A 17,819-nucleotide genomic window follows, 5' to 3' on the forward strand; every position below is an offset into this window, starting at 1 on the left:
TCAGGACCACACTGTTCTTGCCTTCCTGGAGCACAGGGCCTACTCAGGCATTAGGTAGCTAAATAATAAATTTGAAAACCAGGTCATGTTGTATGACAGGGGAGGCTTCAAACAGGGCACCTAACCTGGCCTTGGAATTGTACCCTTTGGCTTCCCACTCTGACCTAGACAGACACACACAGGCTGCGTATCCCTGATCTAAATCCTCGGAACCAGAAACGGGCTTGAGATTTTCCTCAATCTTGGAATATTTGCATAAACTATTAAAAGCTTCAGATTTTGGAGCATTTCTGATTTTCGACTTTTCTAATGGGGTGCTCTTCCAGTAACATACATACTTATTTCACATCCAGCCTCACTTCTTTTCTTCTAAATTTATGCACCTTTTTCGGTCTATCTCCAGTCTTGACAAAAACTATGATCACTTCTTTACTCTAATTTTTAATCTTTCTCTTTCTCTTCCTTTATTGTCTGCTTCTTCTCAATCTAAAACCTTTACCAAATGCTGCCCTCTGATAAACACTCAATTTTGGATGAGCCGGCCCATGGTGAGGACCTCAGTAGCATGGAGCTCCCTGCTCTGTCCTCACACTCTGCCCACAGAGACCAGTTTAGCACTCCGCCCTCCCCCCAGCCTCTGGCCTCCTGGCTTGGCTGTGCTGCTGCTACCTGGTTCCACACTACAGAGACACAGGGGGTCATAAAGGCCATTGTCCTGAGCTCCAGAAGATAGAGCAGAAGTGAGCAACAGAAAGGGGGCCTTTCTCAGGGTCCTTGATGAAAATTGAAGCCCACTGGAAAAGTGAAGAGAATCTCTCTAACAAAGGCTCACCAGACCACCGTAGTTGGTAAGCTGGAGGGATCATCATCTCCCATTGGAACCTGGACTATCTTCAGGGGAAGAGCAGCTGGAACCTGCAGTAGAACCTTGCAGAGTTCAATCCTGCAGGAGGACAGGGAGCTTAACTTGGGACTTGCAGGCAGAAATCTGCCTGAATCTCACAGATCTGCTACTGGCTTGCTGAGACTCACTGACTTATATCTGCACATGGCTGCCAATGTTGTCTATTGTGACAGCACAGACACACCCTGAAGGAGGCCCTTCATTTTTATTTTTTACTTGTAAAAATTTTTTTTCTCTTATTTTTAATTTTTATTTTTTTTCTACTCTTTTCAAATTTTTATTTGTCTCTTCTTTTTTTCTTTCTGTTCTCTTTTCTTTCTCTCTCTCTCTCTCACTCTCCTTCTCTTGCTGGCCCACATTGTTCTGCATCTCCTTTTCGTTCCTATTCTGCACCTAATTTGGATTTCTTTATTTTTCTTTTCTTCTCTTTTTCCTTCTCTCAATTGTCATTAGTTTTAAAGGAAAGTAAATACAGTTTCTAGCCTCCCTATTGCTGTTAGGTTGTTCTGTTCTTGTCTTTGTTCCTTCATTCTGCCTTTTGCTCTTGTCTTCAACAGCTTCTTAGAGTTTGTGTGATCTTCCTATATCCTCTGGCCTCAACGCTAACCTTTCCCTATCCTTGTACTTATCTATCCCTCCCTCCCAAACTCCTTCTAATTCCCCATCCCGAAGGGTAAAGTTGCTATATTGAAGAGTTTATTCACTATAAACATATGTTGGCCTGGTCCTCGATTTTGATTTAATTCACACAGTTAAAGGTGATAGATTAATAACTACCACAAACTGTCATTTTCTAAGCTATGCTTGATGCTATGGGGTTGCTGATTGTATCATTTGAGTTAAGGTGTTGTGACTGCCTTCTTGGTATAATGAAAATAAGATAGCCTCAGAGTCATTAGACTCAAAACCTAAAGACCAGCTATATCTGGAAGACACCTCTGAGAAGCAATCATTCCATAAGGGTTCTAAATACAAGCAATAAAGATACTTACAATAAGCAATTTCGAAGAATCAACAGAGGAATTAAACCAAGGAAATACCAAAAACAAAAATGAGAAGACATTTAAGCAAGTCACAAACTCAGACTTCCAACCCACCAAAGGCAAATTCTGGGGGAAATGAGGTGGAAAAGTCTGAAAATCAACCATCTGGACACCCTGAACTGATAGCACAGGAAGTAACAAAACAGCTGAATGAGGCTCTAAAAAACTTCAAAACAGGGCCAGGGATTTAGCTCAGTGGTTCCGCCGCCTGCCTTGCAAGCGGAAGGACCCCAGTTCGATCCCCAGTACCAAAAAAAAAAAAAAAAAAAAAATTCAAAATAGAAATAACCTCCCAGATAACTACAGAGATGGTGAACAGAGTGAAAGACATGATTAGAGGCTCTAAAACAGAAACAGATTAAAAAAAAATAGACGAGCTCAGAACCATGCTAGAAGCCATGAATGTCCAGCATAACAAAGAAATGGAAACCATGATCACCCAACATAAGAAAGAAATGGAATCCGTGAAACAGATTCAAACAGATATCCAGGAGATTAAAAAATTCCATTGAAAATATTCACAGCAGATTAAGGGAATGTGAAAACAGAATATCAGTTATGGAAGACAGGACTGTGGTTAGTGACCATGAAAACAGAGATTTCTTAAAAACAGTAAGGGACCACGAGAAATCAATCCAGCAGCTGCTAGATGATGGAAATAAGAGTAACATAAGACTGATAGGAGTCCACGAAAAAACAGGAGAAAGTATAATAGACATAAAAAAACTGTTCACAGAAGTAATGGTGGAAAACTTCCTAGACAGAGGTTGAGAATTGGACATAGAGATAAGTGAGGCATATAGAACTCCAACTAGCCATGACCAAAAAAATCTACACCCAGACATATAGTAGTCAAGATCCCAGAAACCCAACAGAAGAACAAATTCTACAAGCAGTTACAGAAAAAAAACAAATCACCTACAAAGGAAAGCCCATCAGAATCATAGCAGACTTCTCAACAGAAACCCTCAAGTCAAGAAGAGCCTGGAGTGAAGTATTTCAAGCCCTAAAAAAAAATAACTTCCAACCTAGGCTGTTGTATCCTGCAAAATTATCTTTCAAAATCAATGGGGAAATTAGATACTTCCACAACAAAGGACACCTGAGAAATTTCATGAACACCAAACCAGCACTCCAAACAATTCTAAATAATAACCTAGAAAAAGACAATGAAGGCCATAACTCCATGAGGCCCAACAGAGTGAAGCCACCAGGCAAGGTAAGACAATAATGGGAAAGGGGGAAAAATTAGAAATAAAAGAGCCAACAAAAGTAAAACATCACAAGGATGAGTCAATATCTATCAATTATAACCATCAATGTTAATGGCCTCAATTCACCAATCAAAAGAAATAGACTGGCAGAATGGATTAAGAAGCAAAATCCAACAATATGCTGTATGCAAGAAAGACACCTAACTCAAAAAGAAATTCATGGACTGAAAGTAAAAGGATGGAAAACAGTTTTCTATGCTACAGGAACCCAGAAAAAAGCAGGGGTAGCCATCTTATTTGCAGACAAAGTAGATTTCAAACCAAAACTAATTAAGAGAGACAAAGATGGTCACTACATCCTTGTGAAGGAAACAATCCAAGAGGAAGAGATGACAATCATAAATATATATGCACTAAATACGAATGCCCCCAACTATACAAAACAAATATTAATGGGCATGAAAAATCAAATAAGCACTAATACAATCGTAGTGGGGGCCCTCAATACCCCACTATCACAACTAGACAGATCATCTAGACAAAAAGTCAACAACGAAATTCTAGAACTGAACCAAGCTATTGAACAAATGTTTACAGAGTATTCTATCCCACAAAGTCAGAATATACATTCTTTTCAGGTGCACACAGGTCATTCTCCAAAATAGACCACATGCTAGCTCATAGGACATGTTTAAGTAAATGTAAAAGAACTGAAGTTACCCCCTGTATATTATCAGACCACAGTGCAGTAAACCTGGAGATCAATAGCAATAAGAAACCGCAAAACCCCCCCAAAAACATGGAAATTGAATAACACTCTCCTGAACAACCAATGGGTCATAGAGGAAATTAAAGAAAAATTAGACAGTTTCCACAAGTAAATGATGCCAGTACAACACAAAGGAATCTATGGGACACAATGAAAGCAGTTATACAAGGGAAATTCATAGCAGTAAATGCCCATAGTAAGAAAACAGAGAGAGCTCAAATAAACAACCTAATGCTAAACCTCAAGCTCCTAGAAAAAAAAGAGCATGACAAACCCAAAGCTCATACAAGAGAGGAAATTATAAAGATCAGAGCAGAAATCAATGCAATAGAGACTAAGAGAATAATACAAAAAAATCAATGAATCAGAGTCGGTTTTTCAAAAGAATAAATAAAATTGATAAACCTTTAGCCAAACTTTTCAAAAAAAGGAAAGAAAAGTCTCAAATCCATGCAATTAAGAACAAAAAAGGTGAAGTCACAACAGATCCAGCAGAAATCCAGAGGATCATCAATACCTACTTCGAGGACCTTTACTTTAATAAATTGGAAAACACAGAAGAAATGGACAGATTTCTAGATACATATGAATTGCCAAAGTTAACTGAAAAAGATACAGAAATCCTAAACACTCCAATTACAAGGAGTGAAACTGAAAACGTAATTAAAAATTTACCAACAAAGAAAAGCTCAGATCCTGATGGCTTCACTGCTAAATTCTACAAGACATTTAAAGACAAACTATCACTGTTACTCTTTAAACTCATCAATTAAATTTAAAGGGAAGCAATACTTCCAAATTCATTCCTGGAAGCAAGTGTTACTTTGATTCCAAAACCAGGGAAAGACCCAACCAAAAAAGAGAACTACAGGCCAATCTCCCCAATGAACATAGATGCAAAAATCCTCAACAAGACACTAGCAAACAGAACACCGAGGGTCATCAAGAAGATCACACACCCTGACCAAGTTGGATATATCCCAGGGATGCAAGGATGGTTCAACGTAAGTAAATCAATAAATGTAATACACTATATTAACAGAACCGAGGACAAAAACCATATGAATCTCAATAGGTACAGAAAAAGCATCTGACAAAATCCAACACCCATTCATGATAAAAACGCTAAGAAAATTGGAATAGGAGGTCTTTATCTCAACCTGATTAAGGCTATCTATGAAGAACCAACAGCCAGCATCGTACTAAATGGTCAAAACTGAAAACTTTCACGCTAAAATCAGGAACAAGACAAGGATGCCCACTATCACCATGTTCAAAATAGTTCTGGAAACATTAGCCACAACAATTAGAAAAGAGAAAGAAATAAAAGGCATAAAGATAGGAAAGGAAGAAGCTAAACTGTCATTATTTGCTGACGATATGATATTTAAAGACCCAAAAAACTCCACCAAAAGACTTCTAGACTTAATTGACAGATTCAGTAGAGTAGCTGGATACAAGGTCAACACTCAAAAAACAATACCCTTCTTGTACACAAATAACAGACTCACTGAGAGAGAGATTAGGGAAACAATTCCTTTTACAATAGCATCCAAAACAATGAAATATCTAGGAATCAACCTAACAAAGGAAGCAAAAGACCTCTACAAAGAAAACTATAGCACTCTGAAAAAAGAGATCGAAGAGGGTATAAGAAAATGGAAAGACATACCTTGTTCCTGGGTAGGAAGAACCAATATAGTCAAAATGGCCATACTTCCAAAACTTCTATACAGATTTAATGCAATGCCAATTGAAATTCCAACAGCGTATTTCACAGAACTAGAGACAACAATCCATAAATTCATTTGGAATCAGAAGAGACCTAGAATAGCAAAAGAAATTCTAGGCAACAGAGACATGGCAGGGGGTATCACAATCCCCAACTTGAAACTATACTACAAAGGTACTGTGATAAAAACAGCATGGTACTGGCAAAGAAACAGACCCGAGGATCAGTGGAATAGATCAGAAGTTGCAGAAACAACTCCAGACATACTCAGCCACCTCATCTTTGACAAGGGAGCCAACCACCCTCATTGGAGGAAAGACAGCCTATTTAATAAATGGTGTTGGAAAAACTGGATTTCAACCTGCCAAAGATTAAAACTACACCCATATATATCACCGTGCACTAAACTAAGATCAAAGTGGATTAAAGATCTAAATATTAAAACAGAAACATTAAACTTGCTGGAAGATAAGTTAGGTAGAAATCTTGAAGACACTGGCATAGGAAAAGACTTTATGAACAAAACCTCAGTAGCACAGGAACTAGCACAAAGAATCAACAACTGGGATCTCATCTTATTAAAAAGCTTCTGTACTGCAAAAGAAACTACCAAGAGAGCTAAGAGATAACCTACAATGTGGGGAAAAAATTTTAGCAGCTATACCTCCGACAAAGCACTACTACCTCGAATATATAAAGAACTGAAAAAAACTCAGACCCCCCAAATTTAAAGACCCAATTCAAAACTGGGCATCTGAAATGAAGACATTTCTCAGACAAAGAAGTAAAAGCAGCAAATAAACATATGAAAAAATGTTCAGCATCACTGGTCATTCGAGAGATGCAGATGAAAACAACACTGAGATTCCACCTCACCCCACAAAGAATGGCTGCTATCAAGAAATCAACCAATAACAAATGCTGTCAAGGGTGTGGGGTAAAGGAACCATTCTCCCTTGTTGGTGGAAGTGCAGATTGGTGCAGCCACTGTGGAAATCAGTATGGAGATACCTCACATAACTAGGACTAGAGGTCCCATTTGATCCAGCTATTCCCCTGCTGGGGATCTTCCTCAAAGAATTAAAAGAATCATACCACAGCGATATATGTGCACCCAGGTTTATAGCGGCACAGTTTGTAGTAGCGAAAGCTTGGAAAGAGCCCAAGTGCCCATCAACTGGAAACTGGATAAAGAAGGTGTGGTGTTTTTTTTTTAATAAAATGGAGTACTACTCATCCATAAAGAATGAGAAACTAGAGACATTTATAGCGAAATGGATGCATATTGAGGCCATACTCTTAAGTGAAATAAACAGGACACACATGTGTAAATACCGAATAGTTTCTCTGGTATGAAACTGAAAGTGTACATAAGAGTTCAAATGATTGAAATGAATAATTGATGATTTGAAATAGGAAGAAAAGTTCCAAAGGGGTGGGGGAAGTTGGAGGGGAAGGGAAAGGTAAGAAGGGAAAGGAAAATTTATGAGAAAAGGAAAAAATGGAAATAAAGTGTTTGTAAACAGGGAAAGGTGGAGAGGGTGAAGGGAGGGCTAGGAATGGGGAAAAAATTAGAACCAAGATGCATCATGTAAAGGTACAAGCACCCAATGATAAATGTAAACATATTGTACACCTAAAATGTACCAATAAAAGAATTTAAGCAAAAAAACCACAACTCAATTTTTACTGTAAATGTGTGAATGCAGTATTTGGTTTTATTCCACTGTCTTGTTCCCATCTCACTTATGCTTTTAAAACCTGTTGCCTGTCCTTTCCCTTCTGTCACTTCTTTTTTATGTCCTTGCCAAATAAAATCTGGACTTTACTCCCATAGTTTACAGCAATTGTTTCTTCTTAAGACCACTGATAGCTCCTGGTTTGCTCCTGGAGCTCCCTGGTGTGCATTTCCCTTAATCTTGGAGTCTGAACCTACTGGTTCCTTCTTGATGCTCTCCTTCCTCTCTGTCCTGGCTTCCTTTTCTCCTTCTTTCTGATGCTTCTGAGTCCCATTCTTGGTCCTCTACCCTTCCTCCCCACACTCTCTGGAAATAACTAACTCCCTCGACTACAGCTGTCATCATTTCTAAGTTCTCCTCAGGGCTCTAGACTTTTGCGTCAAATGCAACAAAGCCTAAACTGAACTAATAAACTTGACTCACCATCCCTGTCCTCACTCCTGCTGTTGCATTGGTTTTCACCCTGTGGAAATGTAGACACCTTTCCTGTGCCTGACACCTGCAACTGGCAACTGAGGCCCAACTGTTTTTGCCCTGAACCCAAACTTGCAGCGGCCTCCCAACCCATGAAGCTCCTCACCCTCCTTTCCTCTGCTCACCCATGCACTAATACATAAACAGACAGATCTTTAAAAATGATAAGCCTGGTCAACAGCCCTCCCAACTGCACTCCTCCCTTCATTGGTTCTTTAAGATCTTTCTAAACTTACTAATGGCAGCCCACGGGCCATATCCAGCTATTTATGCCCCATCTTGGCCTAGGGGGTTAGTTAAAACTCTGGATATTTAAAATTCTGAATGCCCTCAGGAGGACCACACACTGTCCAGCCCTAGAGTCCCCCACACGGTCTTTTATCCAGCGGCCTCACTGCATTACTGGCCTCTTTCTTGTGTGGACCCTTAACCTCATGGATCAAGGCCTGGTGTACCCAGCCTTTCATGATCTGGCCCTGCCTTCCTTTCTATCCCATTTTCTGCTTTTAACTCGGGTCTCTGGATGCCAAGGTTTACGTTTATCTACCACACTATAATAATTAATGTTACCTCTTTGCATCCTTGGGCTTATGAAATGTGAGAGGCCCTTGCTGATAATAGTAGTGCAACGTTCTGAAATTGCAGAGCAGCAGTGGGTGTGGGTAAGAGGGACAGGGACATAAAACGAGTGAGTAAAAGTCTTAGTGTGGGAATCACATTCAAAGATTTGCTCTCCCATTTATTCAAGTGTCTGAGTTAAGGCAGTAAAATAATTGGCGTTTTCTAATCTCTCGGTTTCATTCATTTTTGTAGCCTTAGCACAATTCCGAACACTTTGCAGGCATTGAATAAATGCTTACTGGCGGAATATGTGTTGGCAGAAACTTGTAAATGCTGAATGTCCCAATTACTCAGGCTTTAGTTTCTCTTCTTTTGCTTCTTTCAGTGAAATTAGTGTGTGTTTATGGTCCACCCATCATTCTCACTTTCAGTCGGCCACAAGTCACCCCAATCCCAAAGTAAGGAATACAAAAGTACAAAAAGTATGGACAGAGAGAGCACATAAAGAGAGAACTAAATACAAAATAAAGTAAGAAAATTATTTCTCTTCCTCTTTCCTTTTCTACAATGTACATTAAACTCCTTATGTAGATATAAAGAAATTATTGCTAAGACTAATGACAAGGGACTTATAAAGTCTTTAGCCAGTAATTCCTGAGCATGTAGAGGTATTCCTTTGGCCCAACATTTAAACAGCTTGCTGGCTATGTCCACCACCTTGTGGGTCCACTTTGTGCATTCCCTTCGGGTCCCCCAACAATACCCCAAACACATGCAGACCACAGAGCCTCAGTGCTCAGACTTCAGCACACACAGGATTGCTGGACTCCATCCCAAGATGATAGGCTTACAGTGGGGCCAAGATATCTACATTTGAACTAAGTTTTACCAAGGATTTTCAAAAGACAAACACCGTACTCTGAAACTGCAAAATGCTGTCGTAAAGATGAGTAGTTTAGAACATAAATGATTGTCAGGTTAAGCACCGTAATTTGCTTTTTAGACATGGTCCAATTCTTCCATCGTGATTACCTTTCATAGTCTGCTGCTAAGTATTATTTTTTTACATTGAATGGAAAAAAATTTTGTTCATGTCATTCTAACTGCAGTTACCATGTTACCATGAAGAAATATTGCCTATATACCTGTCATTTGTAATCTATTTCAACAGGTACTTACTTCTGTGGCCAAGGCAGCAAAGCCCTGCAAATACAGATTATACAATAGTGCCTAAGACTCATTAAAGTGATACTAAATTCTTAGGGTCTTTATTTCTTAATTCACAGCAGGTTGGCAGTCATTCAATTACAGCATAATTTGGTATTGCTGCTCACTTCCCTTGAAGCGGTTCATCTCAAATCTAATCATCATGTTCAAAAAGGTTCACTCTATCCAGATGCCAAGTTTCTTCAACTAGACAAAAGCATAGCAGAAATATTTCTGTTTGGCAAGGCCTGGAAAATTTCTGGAAGCTTTGTCATGCCTCAGCAGGTCACTAGTCAGGTTATAATTTGCCTTAATTATTCTGCCCACAAACAGCAAGAATGATTACCTCCAAGTTATTGGCATTTCTCTCGAGCCACTGTAAAAACTAAAAGCTACTTTCTGTAAAACACCTTGTTCAAGAACAGACAGCAAAGAATTTCTGATTCTGACCATTTTGTTCCTTGACCTCGTGTATTTTTTTTTTTTTTTTTTTTTTTTTTAGTGTAAGTCACAAACTTGGGCACGATTCTGTGTGTGCACATCAGAAACATAAAAATAACTGAGAGAAATTACTGGTCTCCCATAAAATAACCAGTGTTCTATATGCATAATTTGTTCCACCTGCCATGTTTACAAGGCACCCTAAGGAGAACTAGCTTAAAACCCAGTAATCCATCTGCCTCCTAGTTCTAAGGGGTAATTATTGCCTCAGCTAAGCAAAGAGGAATGCACAGCATGCTGCTAACCGTGGCAGGTGACTGATGCCTGTGCCTCATTCATCCACCCAGGTCCCCGCTCATCAAACAATGCCAGGAGTCGCTGTATGATGACAAACACAATTCGCTAACAACAAGGGGGAGAAAAATGAGCAGAAACCTCCATTCAGTGGCCTACACCCAGAACACAAACTTCGGATGTGGGCTTTATCACTTCTCCTGGTCATGTTAAAAACAAGGAGGATGAGGGAGAAAAAAAAAAGAGAGGGTGACATTATGCCAAATCTCTGTTTAAACAACAAAATATTGGTTTTAAAAAGCAGGACATGAAAGCAGGTGTTCTATTCACTGTACTTTTTATGTGTTCTTTTATTTAAATAAAGCATTAATTACCATTTAGTAAGAATGTTCTGTTGGCTACAGCCCTAAAACAGGGCCTGGCCTCCAACACAACATACACCTGACCATCTCCAGCTAAGGAGGTTGTGACTGAGACTGGTCAGAAACTGGAAGGAATGGTCTGCTCTCACACTGGAATGGTGTCCAAGTACAGAAACAACTCGTGCTGACGTAGTGCACAAAACACATGCACATCTTCAAAGAGATTCTGCCGATAAGAAGCTATTCAAAGGAGAGCTCTTTGGGGACACGCCCCAAATGAGCTGCAAAAGGCCACACACAACTGCTTCCCTCTGAGATGAGATCAACACAACATAGAAATTAGCATACAGAATATCCAGTTATTAAATGTTCCTGGCCAAGGCTCCCATGGGAAGAAAGGAGGGAGGCAGAGAAGTGGGGGAGGGAAAGGGAAAGGAGGCGGAAATGGACAGGTCACTTCAGAAATGGCTCCGGTTTTTAAAAATGTCACCGCTCTGTAAAATTATATAAAAAATAGGGATGAGAGTAAAAGAAACAGCAACATACAGCTGTCATTTATTTTGCCAAAGTGTAAGTGCCATCCACCATCACGGATATTTGTTTGCACACAAATGGTAACTTCAAAAGCCAGACTCTAAAGCATAATCTCTTATATTAAGTAAGTTTAACTTCACGTAAACTCATTATATTTTCTTTCTTTTAAACATGAATGTTTTAGAACATAGGATGCTCTTCATAATTAATGCCTTTGTACAGTTCTGGGGGAAAATGCAGTTTTCAAAATAAATTTAATTCTATTTGAATCATACCCTCTTCCGTAATTTCACTATCAGGCTGTAAGACTTCCCTTACCTACAAATATCCCCCTTTGGCATGAGTTGAAATGATTTGTAAGGAACATAAGCTGATGGAGACTGATTCCTCAGGGCTATGAAGCTTTGGTGACGACAGACACCTCTAAATTATTTTAGTTTCATGTGAGCAGAGACTGGCATTTTAATGTTTGCATGGACCTTGTTCTCTGATTTAACTGCCATGATGAAGCAACACATATTCTGGCCTCAGTGTTTGAATGGCTGGATTAAAACCAGCTATTTCCCCCTGCTGGTCGGACATGTTTTACATTCTCTACCTCACTGCCCGCAGCAGTAATGCTCCCTGTAGCCCCAAATCCATTTATTTTCTACCCACGGACTGACCTCCTAAAGCATCATTAACATGCCCCCAAAGGCCTTGCTGCTGTCAGTTTCAGTGAGCACTGCACTCAAAAGCCTTTATGGGGTTCATCAGAGCCCTGCAGGAACGGAAGGCAAGAAAGGGAAAGGCATCAGAGCCAAGCCTTGGGGAATGATTAGCACAGGAAGACAAGGGAGAGGCGCAGCTCAAGTGGAGGGAGTCCTGTCTGGAGACAAAGTGCAAGGTCGGCTTACAGAGGACCATAATTATGTTTCTGCCACTCAATTCTCAGCTAGTTAATGGCAGGAGGACCAATATCAACTTTTGATCTTCATGTACATCATTATGGCCTCAGTGGGAAACAGGTCTTCTGGGAAAAAGGAATGATTCAGGAAATGGCTCTGGAAGAGAATGATTCATGACCAAATTTGATAATTTTATTGATTTGTCTTTATATTTTCTATAATATATCTGGAGTTGTTTTTCTCTTGTTCTGACCAAGTTTGTATTTTCTGGTAACTACTCACACTGAAGTCAGTCTCAGAGAAATTAATTACTTGGGAGAATATGGGGAATAAAGGTGGGATTTGGTTATGTAAACAAATAGGGTCCAGTTGAAATGATGTCCCTACACCACCAGAGTGAGCTCTAAACTCCAGCGTGGCGTTAAAGTAAATAGGGTTACGCTCTGTAAATCCCACTCTAGGCTGAGGCAACTTTACTCCTCTCACCTGTCAATTACACTGTGGTTTCCTTCTTGGCAGGGTACAAAGCTGACCATCAGCGGGCTGCCACTTTAAACTAGCTTTGTGTCATTCAAATGGCAGGAAGTAAGTTTCAAAACACACTTAGACGACATTTTCCAGAAGCAAGACAAGAATTTGAGACTCCATAGAGAAAAAGTTAAAAGTAGATAGCAAAATATTTCTAACATATACCTAAGCATGGAATGGAAATATGTTGCAAAAGTATGCAATAAATCCAAAGCCGTATTTATAAAAATATTTGAAAATGTAGTTTCTGGCACTAAATGCAATGGAATGTTGCATCCTGCAAAATGAGAGCATTAATCATGCCATCTTTAATCACACACCCCTTTTTATAAGTGGATTAATCCTTAAATCACATGTTTCCTAAATAAGTTCTAAAACATTATCCATTCTGAAACACATTCTTCATTAACCATAAGCCAATCACTTGAAATTTTACTCAAATTCTCAATGCTTCTCAAAGAATACAAGTTCTTCTAAGTTATGTGCTTCAGTGGGTGGCACCAGCTTGGCCAGATGATAATGATGGCACTCAGGGGCTATGAAGAAATCTGTGCCCTTCCTTACATCTTTGGGGAAACTTCCTTGATCATATGCCAAAGCTGGCACGCACAGTCCATCACATCAAGAACCATCACTTATTAAATACCTCTATAAACCAGGCTCTGGGCTAAGAGGACATTTAGCGAAATGATATCATTTAACAAAGTAAGTACAGGGTGAGCATTCCTAATGTGAAAATCCCAAATGCTTTAACATGTGAACCTTTCTAGGCACCTGCATAAGCCACAAGTAGAAAATTCCACACTTGACTTCTTGTGACAGGTCAAGTGAAAAGCCAGGTGCTCTGAAAGTATTGTATCAGATTGTTCTATTTGCTGTGCACATAAAATAGGGCCTGGCCCTATGCTGTATAAACATATATATGGACATATATGTATATACATCAATCAATGTAATCAATTTTAATATATATGAACATATATGTATATATATCAATGTAATCAATTTAAAATATATATATATATATGTAGTGAAACATAAATGAATGTCACATTTAAACTTGGCTGTCATCCCCAAGGTATCTCATTATATGTAATTTTCCAATTTTTTAAAAAACTCTGAAAGCCAAAATACTTTTGGTCCCTATATTTTTAAGTGAAATAAATTGGGCACATATGTTTAAATATCACGTCGTTTCTCCTGTGAGAAATCAAGAGTAACTAAGGACCGAAATGAAGGATGGATATTGGGAAGCAGGAAGGAAATGTTCCACTGGGGGAGGAGGATAAAAGAGGGGCAGGGAAAGGGAAGAAGGAAAAAGGGGAGAAAAAAGAGAACAGAATGAAAAAAATGGAAACAGCTTTTGTAAATAAGGAGGGGAAGAAGAGTTGAACGGAGGGGAGGGGAATGGAAGAAAAAAAGAAGGATCAAGATGCATTATGTACAGGTACAAATTCCTTATGATGAACGTGCTCATTATGTGTATCAAAAGCATACCAATAAAACTGATTAGAAAACCACTTCTGGTCCCAAGCGTTTTGGGTAAGAGATACTCAACGTATATTATCTTCCCACTTTATGCGTGTAACAACTGAGGCTTAAGGCAGTTTAGCAACTTGCCCAAAGCTACACAGCAAGTGGTAGAAGGGCCAGGGATGCCAGCCTTCTGGTAACTGGGCACGGCACCTCACAAAGCCTGTGCTACTCCCCGCTAAACGCCAAGGCCAGCCCTGACGTGCAGCCCCCCTGGTTCTTACCCTCACTTATTAGAAATCACTCTATTTTGTGAATTCCATAATCAAAAGTGCACAGGCTTGTCGAAGTTGTGAGCATAAAATTCAATCTAATATCCACTCTGGACTTATAATCGGACACCCTGTTTTATGCCACAGACACCAGAAGTTAGATTTTATATTCTGCTATAAACTAGAAAAACACATAAAATCAGGTACACAATTCCACTGGCTTGAATCAAATGGAACTGCTGTTATCTGTAGGCTGAAACCGCAGCCGAAAAGGTTCAACCTTATGAAGTCATCCAAGTAGAAGAAGCCTCGCTCTGGGCTGCCAGGGCCCAGCCCAGGCCCCGTTCGCCCGCACTAGGCCTCAGTGGCCGCCCGGGGCACCGTACCTGAGCAGAAGCTGTTGCTGCTGATGGTCCGCGCTGAGCGCCCAGAGCCGCTGGGGTTGAACTCTCTGCTCTCCTCCTCCGAGAAGGGAGACTCAGAGGTCGGGGACACCTTCTGCTGCTGCTGGGGCAGGTGGGGCCGAAGAATCAATCGGGGAATCCGGCTTCTGGGAATCTCCTTCTCGTGATGCTGCACCCTCTGCTCCTTCTCAAAATCCGACATCGAAAAGAGAACAGAAGGAAACTTGTTTCTCCCTCTCAAGCTCCCGTCTGCTCCTTCCAGGGCCCGTGTCCGAGAAGTCACATCTCTGAACAGCAACTCTTCAGAGTCGGCCTTATCTGTCACTGAAAAGAGCTCACAGACTCTGGACTGGGCTTCTCTCTGATCTACTCAGCAGCCCGCACGCTTGCCCCGCACGCACGCTTCCACCCACTGCCACAGGCCTTCTTCACTCACCTTCTCGCTTGGCTTCTGGCACACTCAGGCTTTAGGCTCTCAGAGCTCCCTAATTACTCACAGCACATTCCAGCTTATTAGTTATTTCCTCTAGACTTCCATTTCGCCTTTCCTGTGCCAATTTGACTTGTTTTTCCGTCTCCTCACAAAGTAGACACCTATACCTAAGATGAGTCTCTCTTTTTCTGATACATAACACACTCTTATCTTTAAAATCCCTCCTCTTCCAGACAGGTTCTTAATTATTCATTAATATCCTGGTACCCAGGGCTTGTTGCCAACAGCAAAGCAAACAGATCCAATACCCAGGAGGATGGCTCCACCTTTTACATCATGTTTAGCTTTTGTTTTCCTTACAGGACAACCCACGAGAAGAGGTTTTTCTCTCCATAAAAATACAGCATTAAATAGATTTGCCATCTCCTGGCTTTAAAATGCTTAAAACTACTATTCTGACAATGTTTTCCAATTTCAAGTGCTCTCCCAGCCTTTATCTCTGTTCTTCTTAAACCGCAGCCTGCAACACAGAGACCCCAGGAATCCACATCCCTATTTACAGATCAGGAAACTGAGGCGAAGGGAGGTACAGGGTGTACATCACCTCCATGCAGAGCCAGCTTCGGATCGGGTGCTTTTCAGGCCACCAACACCCTGCCTTACTAAAATGGATTCCTGGGAAGGGCATTTGGCAAAAATTCCACTGCTCACTCCAACCTCTGCAATTCAAAGAGAGCTTTGACTTAGGGTTTTAAAAAAAAATCATTTCACAACATGACCTCCTGCTCCTCTCAGGTTTACCAGGCAGGGGTCACGGCCAAAGTAAACACGCCCGAGGCTCACACAGTGCAGGCAGGGAAGGGTAAACCCCCGCCGCAGGGCACGTCTGAGGTGGCTCAGGCATCCCTGCCATTCCGGCCACGAACCTCGAACAGCACCCCGCCCTGGCTCAGCCCTGCACAGCGTCAACCAGCAGGTTTCCCACGCCAGCCGCTCTGCGTGGCACTGCAGACTGAACCACTGCCGGGCCACTGACTCTCCGGAGTCCTGTGTCAGTCACGCATACATCAAATTCCTTTTGCGCGCACGCGTGCACACGCACACACACCCCAAGCTTCACTCCGAAACCCCAGTTCAGCAGATAGGATCAACCCTCCAAAGTCAATCTCTCTAATCCTGCTGCCAGCCTCCCGAATCTCCTCCTCCCTGCGTGCCACCTCCTCTCCGCCAGACCCCAGCACCCAGCCTGAGGTCCCTCTGCCCTCCCGCCCGGCTCCGGCTCCTCACCTGCCCGCTGCGCCCCCCACCCCCGCAGTGCCCACCGCGCCCTCTCCTGCGCCCTCGCCGCGGCCCCGCGCCCCCGGGACGACCCGCTTACCTTGGCGTCGCGCAGGGGCCCCATCGCGCCGCTGCTGCCGCCGCCGCCGCCGTCCAGGAGGAGGCACCTGCGCGCGGGGCGAGGGACTGCGCTGAGCGCGCTGCGGACGCGAGGTGTCGCCGCCCCCCTCCCGCGCGCCCCGGGGCCCCGCCCCGCCCCGCCCCGCCCCGCCGGACACGTAGTGCCCGCCCGCCGTGCGGCGCCCAGGCCACCCCGCACCTGCGCGCCCCCGCCCAGGGCCGCCGCTGCCGAGCCCGACCCAGGAGCGCGCCCGGGGGAGGCGACGCCCTCGCCCTCTCCCGGGGTCACCTGGTCTGGGTCCGGCGCAGGTCGGGAGGGATGTGGAGACTGCGGAGACCGCCGCGTTAGAGCGCCGGCTGCTGTCGGGGAAAGTTTCCCGCCCTCCTCAGCCCCGGCTGCCCCCCAGCCTCGGACCCCTCCCCACGGGGTCGCCTTCTGAGGGTGGCGGGCGGGTCCCCTTCTCCAGGCGCCGGCCACGCCGGTGCCGCAGGACTGACAGCCTCTGGTTCCAACGTTTGCAAGGCTGCGATTCTCCGGGTTTGCGTCAGAAGGGCCTCGGGTGGCAGCGCAGCGCTGCCGCAGGGAGACAGCGAGGAGGCAGCGCCCAGCTCCGGCGCCGGGGAGGCAGCCGGGGGTTCCGGGAGCAGCTCTGCCCCCCCCCCCCCGCGCTGCTTTGCGGATGGGGGGTGCGCGTGAACTCGGAAACCTGGTCGCACCCAGCGCTCCATTCCCGGCAGGCTGACAGCCTTTATGCCTAGCGTTCCTTGACCCCGGGATCTGAAGTTTGTCCTTGTAAAACTGACAGTGACAACGATACCCACCTCAAGGGTAGCTGTGAAGATTAGAGGAGGAAAAGAAGAGAGCTGAGCCCCGCTGATTGCTCAGAGCTTTCCACTGGGGGCTTAGACTAGGTCCGAGGGGTCCACTCAGCGCCTGCTGACACCCTTATGGGAGGGCAGGAAAAGCCTTTGTAATACAAACAGATTTGTTTAAAGAAGTTCCAAAACCTGTCCAACTGAGGATGCAGCACAGTTATGGGCCTTGATGTATTGCACTGTGTACCCCTAAATCCTGTCTAGTGATGGAGTTCAACCTGTGCAGTGACCCGATGCCCTTTGCTCACAACTGGGTAGTGTTCTGAGTACTCGGT

The 17,819-nt window shown here is 42.9% G+C and overlaps 1 protein-coding gene across 10 annotated transcripts in view; it reads right to left on the minus strand.

Annotated features, from left to right (window-relative positions):
- Positions 1-17,819, minus strand: part of Sybu (syntabulin) — a 109,635-nt gene that overhangs the window by 54,199 nt on the left and 37,617 nt on the right. For 2 of the 10 annotated variants that reach the window (XM_087190691.1, XM_004850182.4), the window contains 3 exons: positions 17,491-17,613; positions 16,649-16,715; positions 14,820-15,021 (listed from right to left, as the gene is read on the minus strand). In XM_087190691.1, the coding sequence (XP_087046817.1) occupies positions 14,820-15,021; positions 16,649-16,672 (226 nt within the window). In that variant the 5' untranslated portion in view covers positions 16,673-16,715; positions 17,491-17,613. Of the gene's footprint in view, positions 1-5,602; positions 5,750-14,819; positions 15,990-16,648; positions 16,716-16,957; positions 17,330-17,490; positions 17,614-17,819 lie in introns of those variants that run through there. The other 8 variants (XM_021262708.2, XM_021262707.2, XM_004850184.4 and 5 more) reach the window with 7 other exon arrangements.

The sequence above is a fragment of the Heterocephalus glaber genome, unplaced genomic scaffold (genome assembly GCF_053883595.1).
Source record: "Heterocephalus glaber isolate CG9 unplaced genomic scaffold, H.glaber_assembly_v1.0 deba00001555, whole genome shotgun sequence".
In the NCBI taxonomy this organism is placed as follows: domain Eukaryota; kingdom Metazoa; phylum Chordata; class Mammalia; order Rodentia; family Bathyergidae; genus Heterocephalus; species Heterocephalus glaber.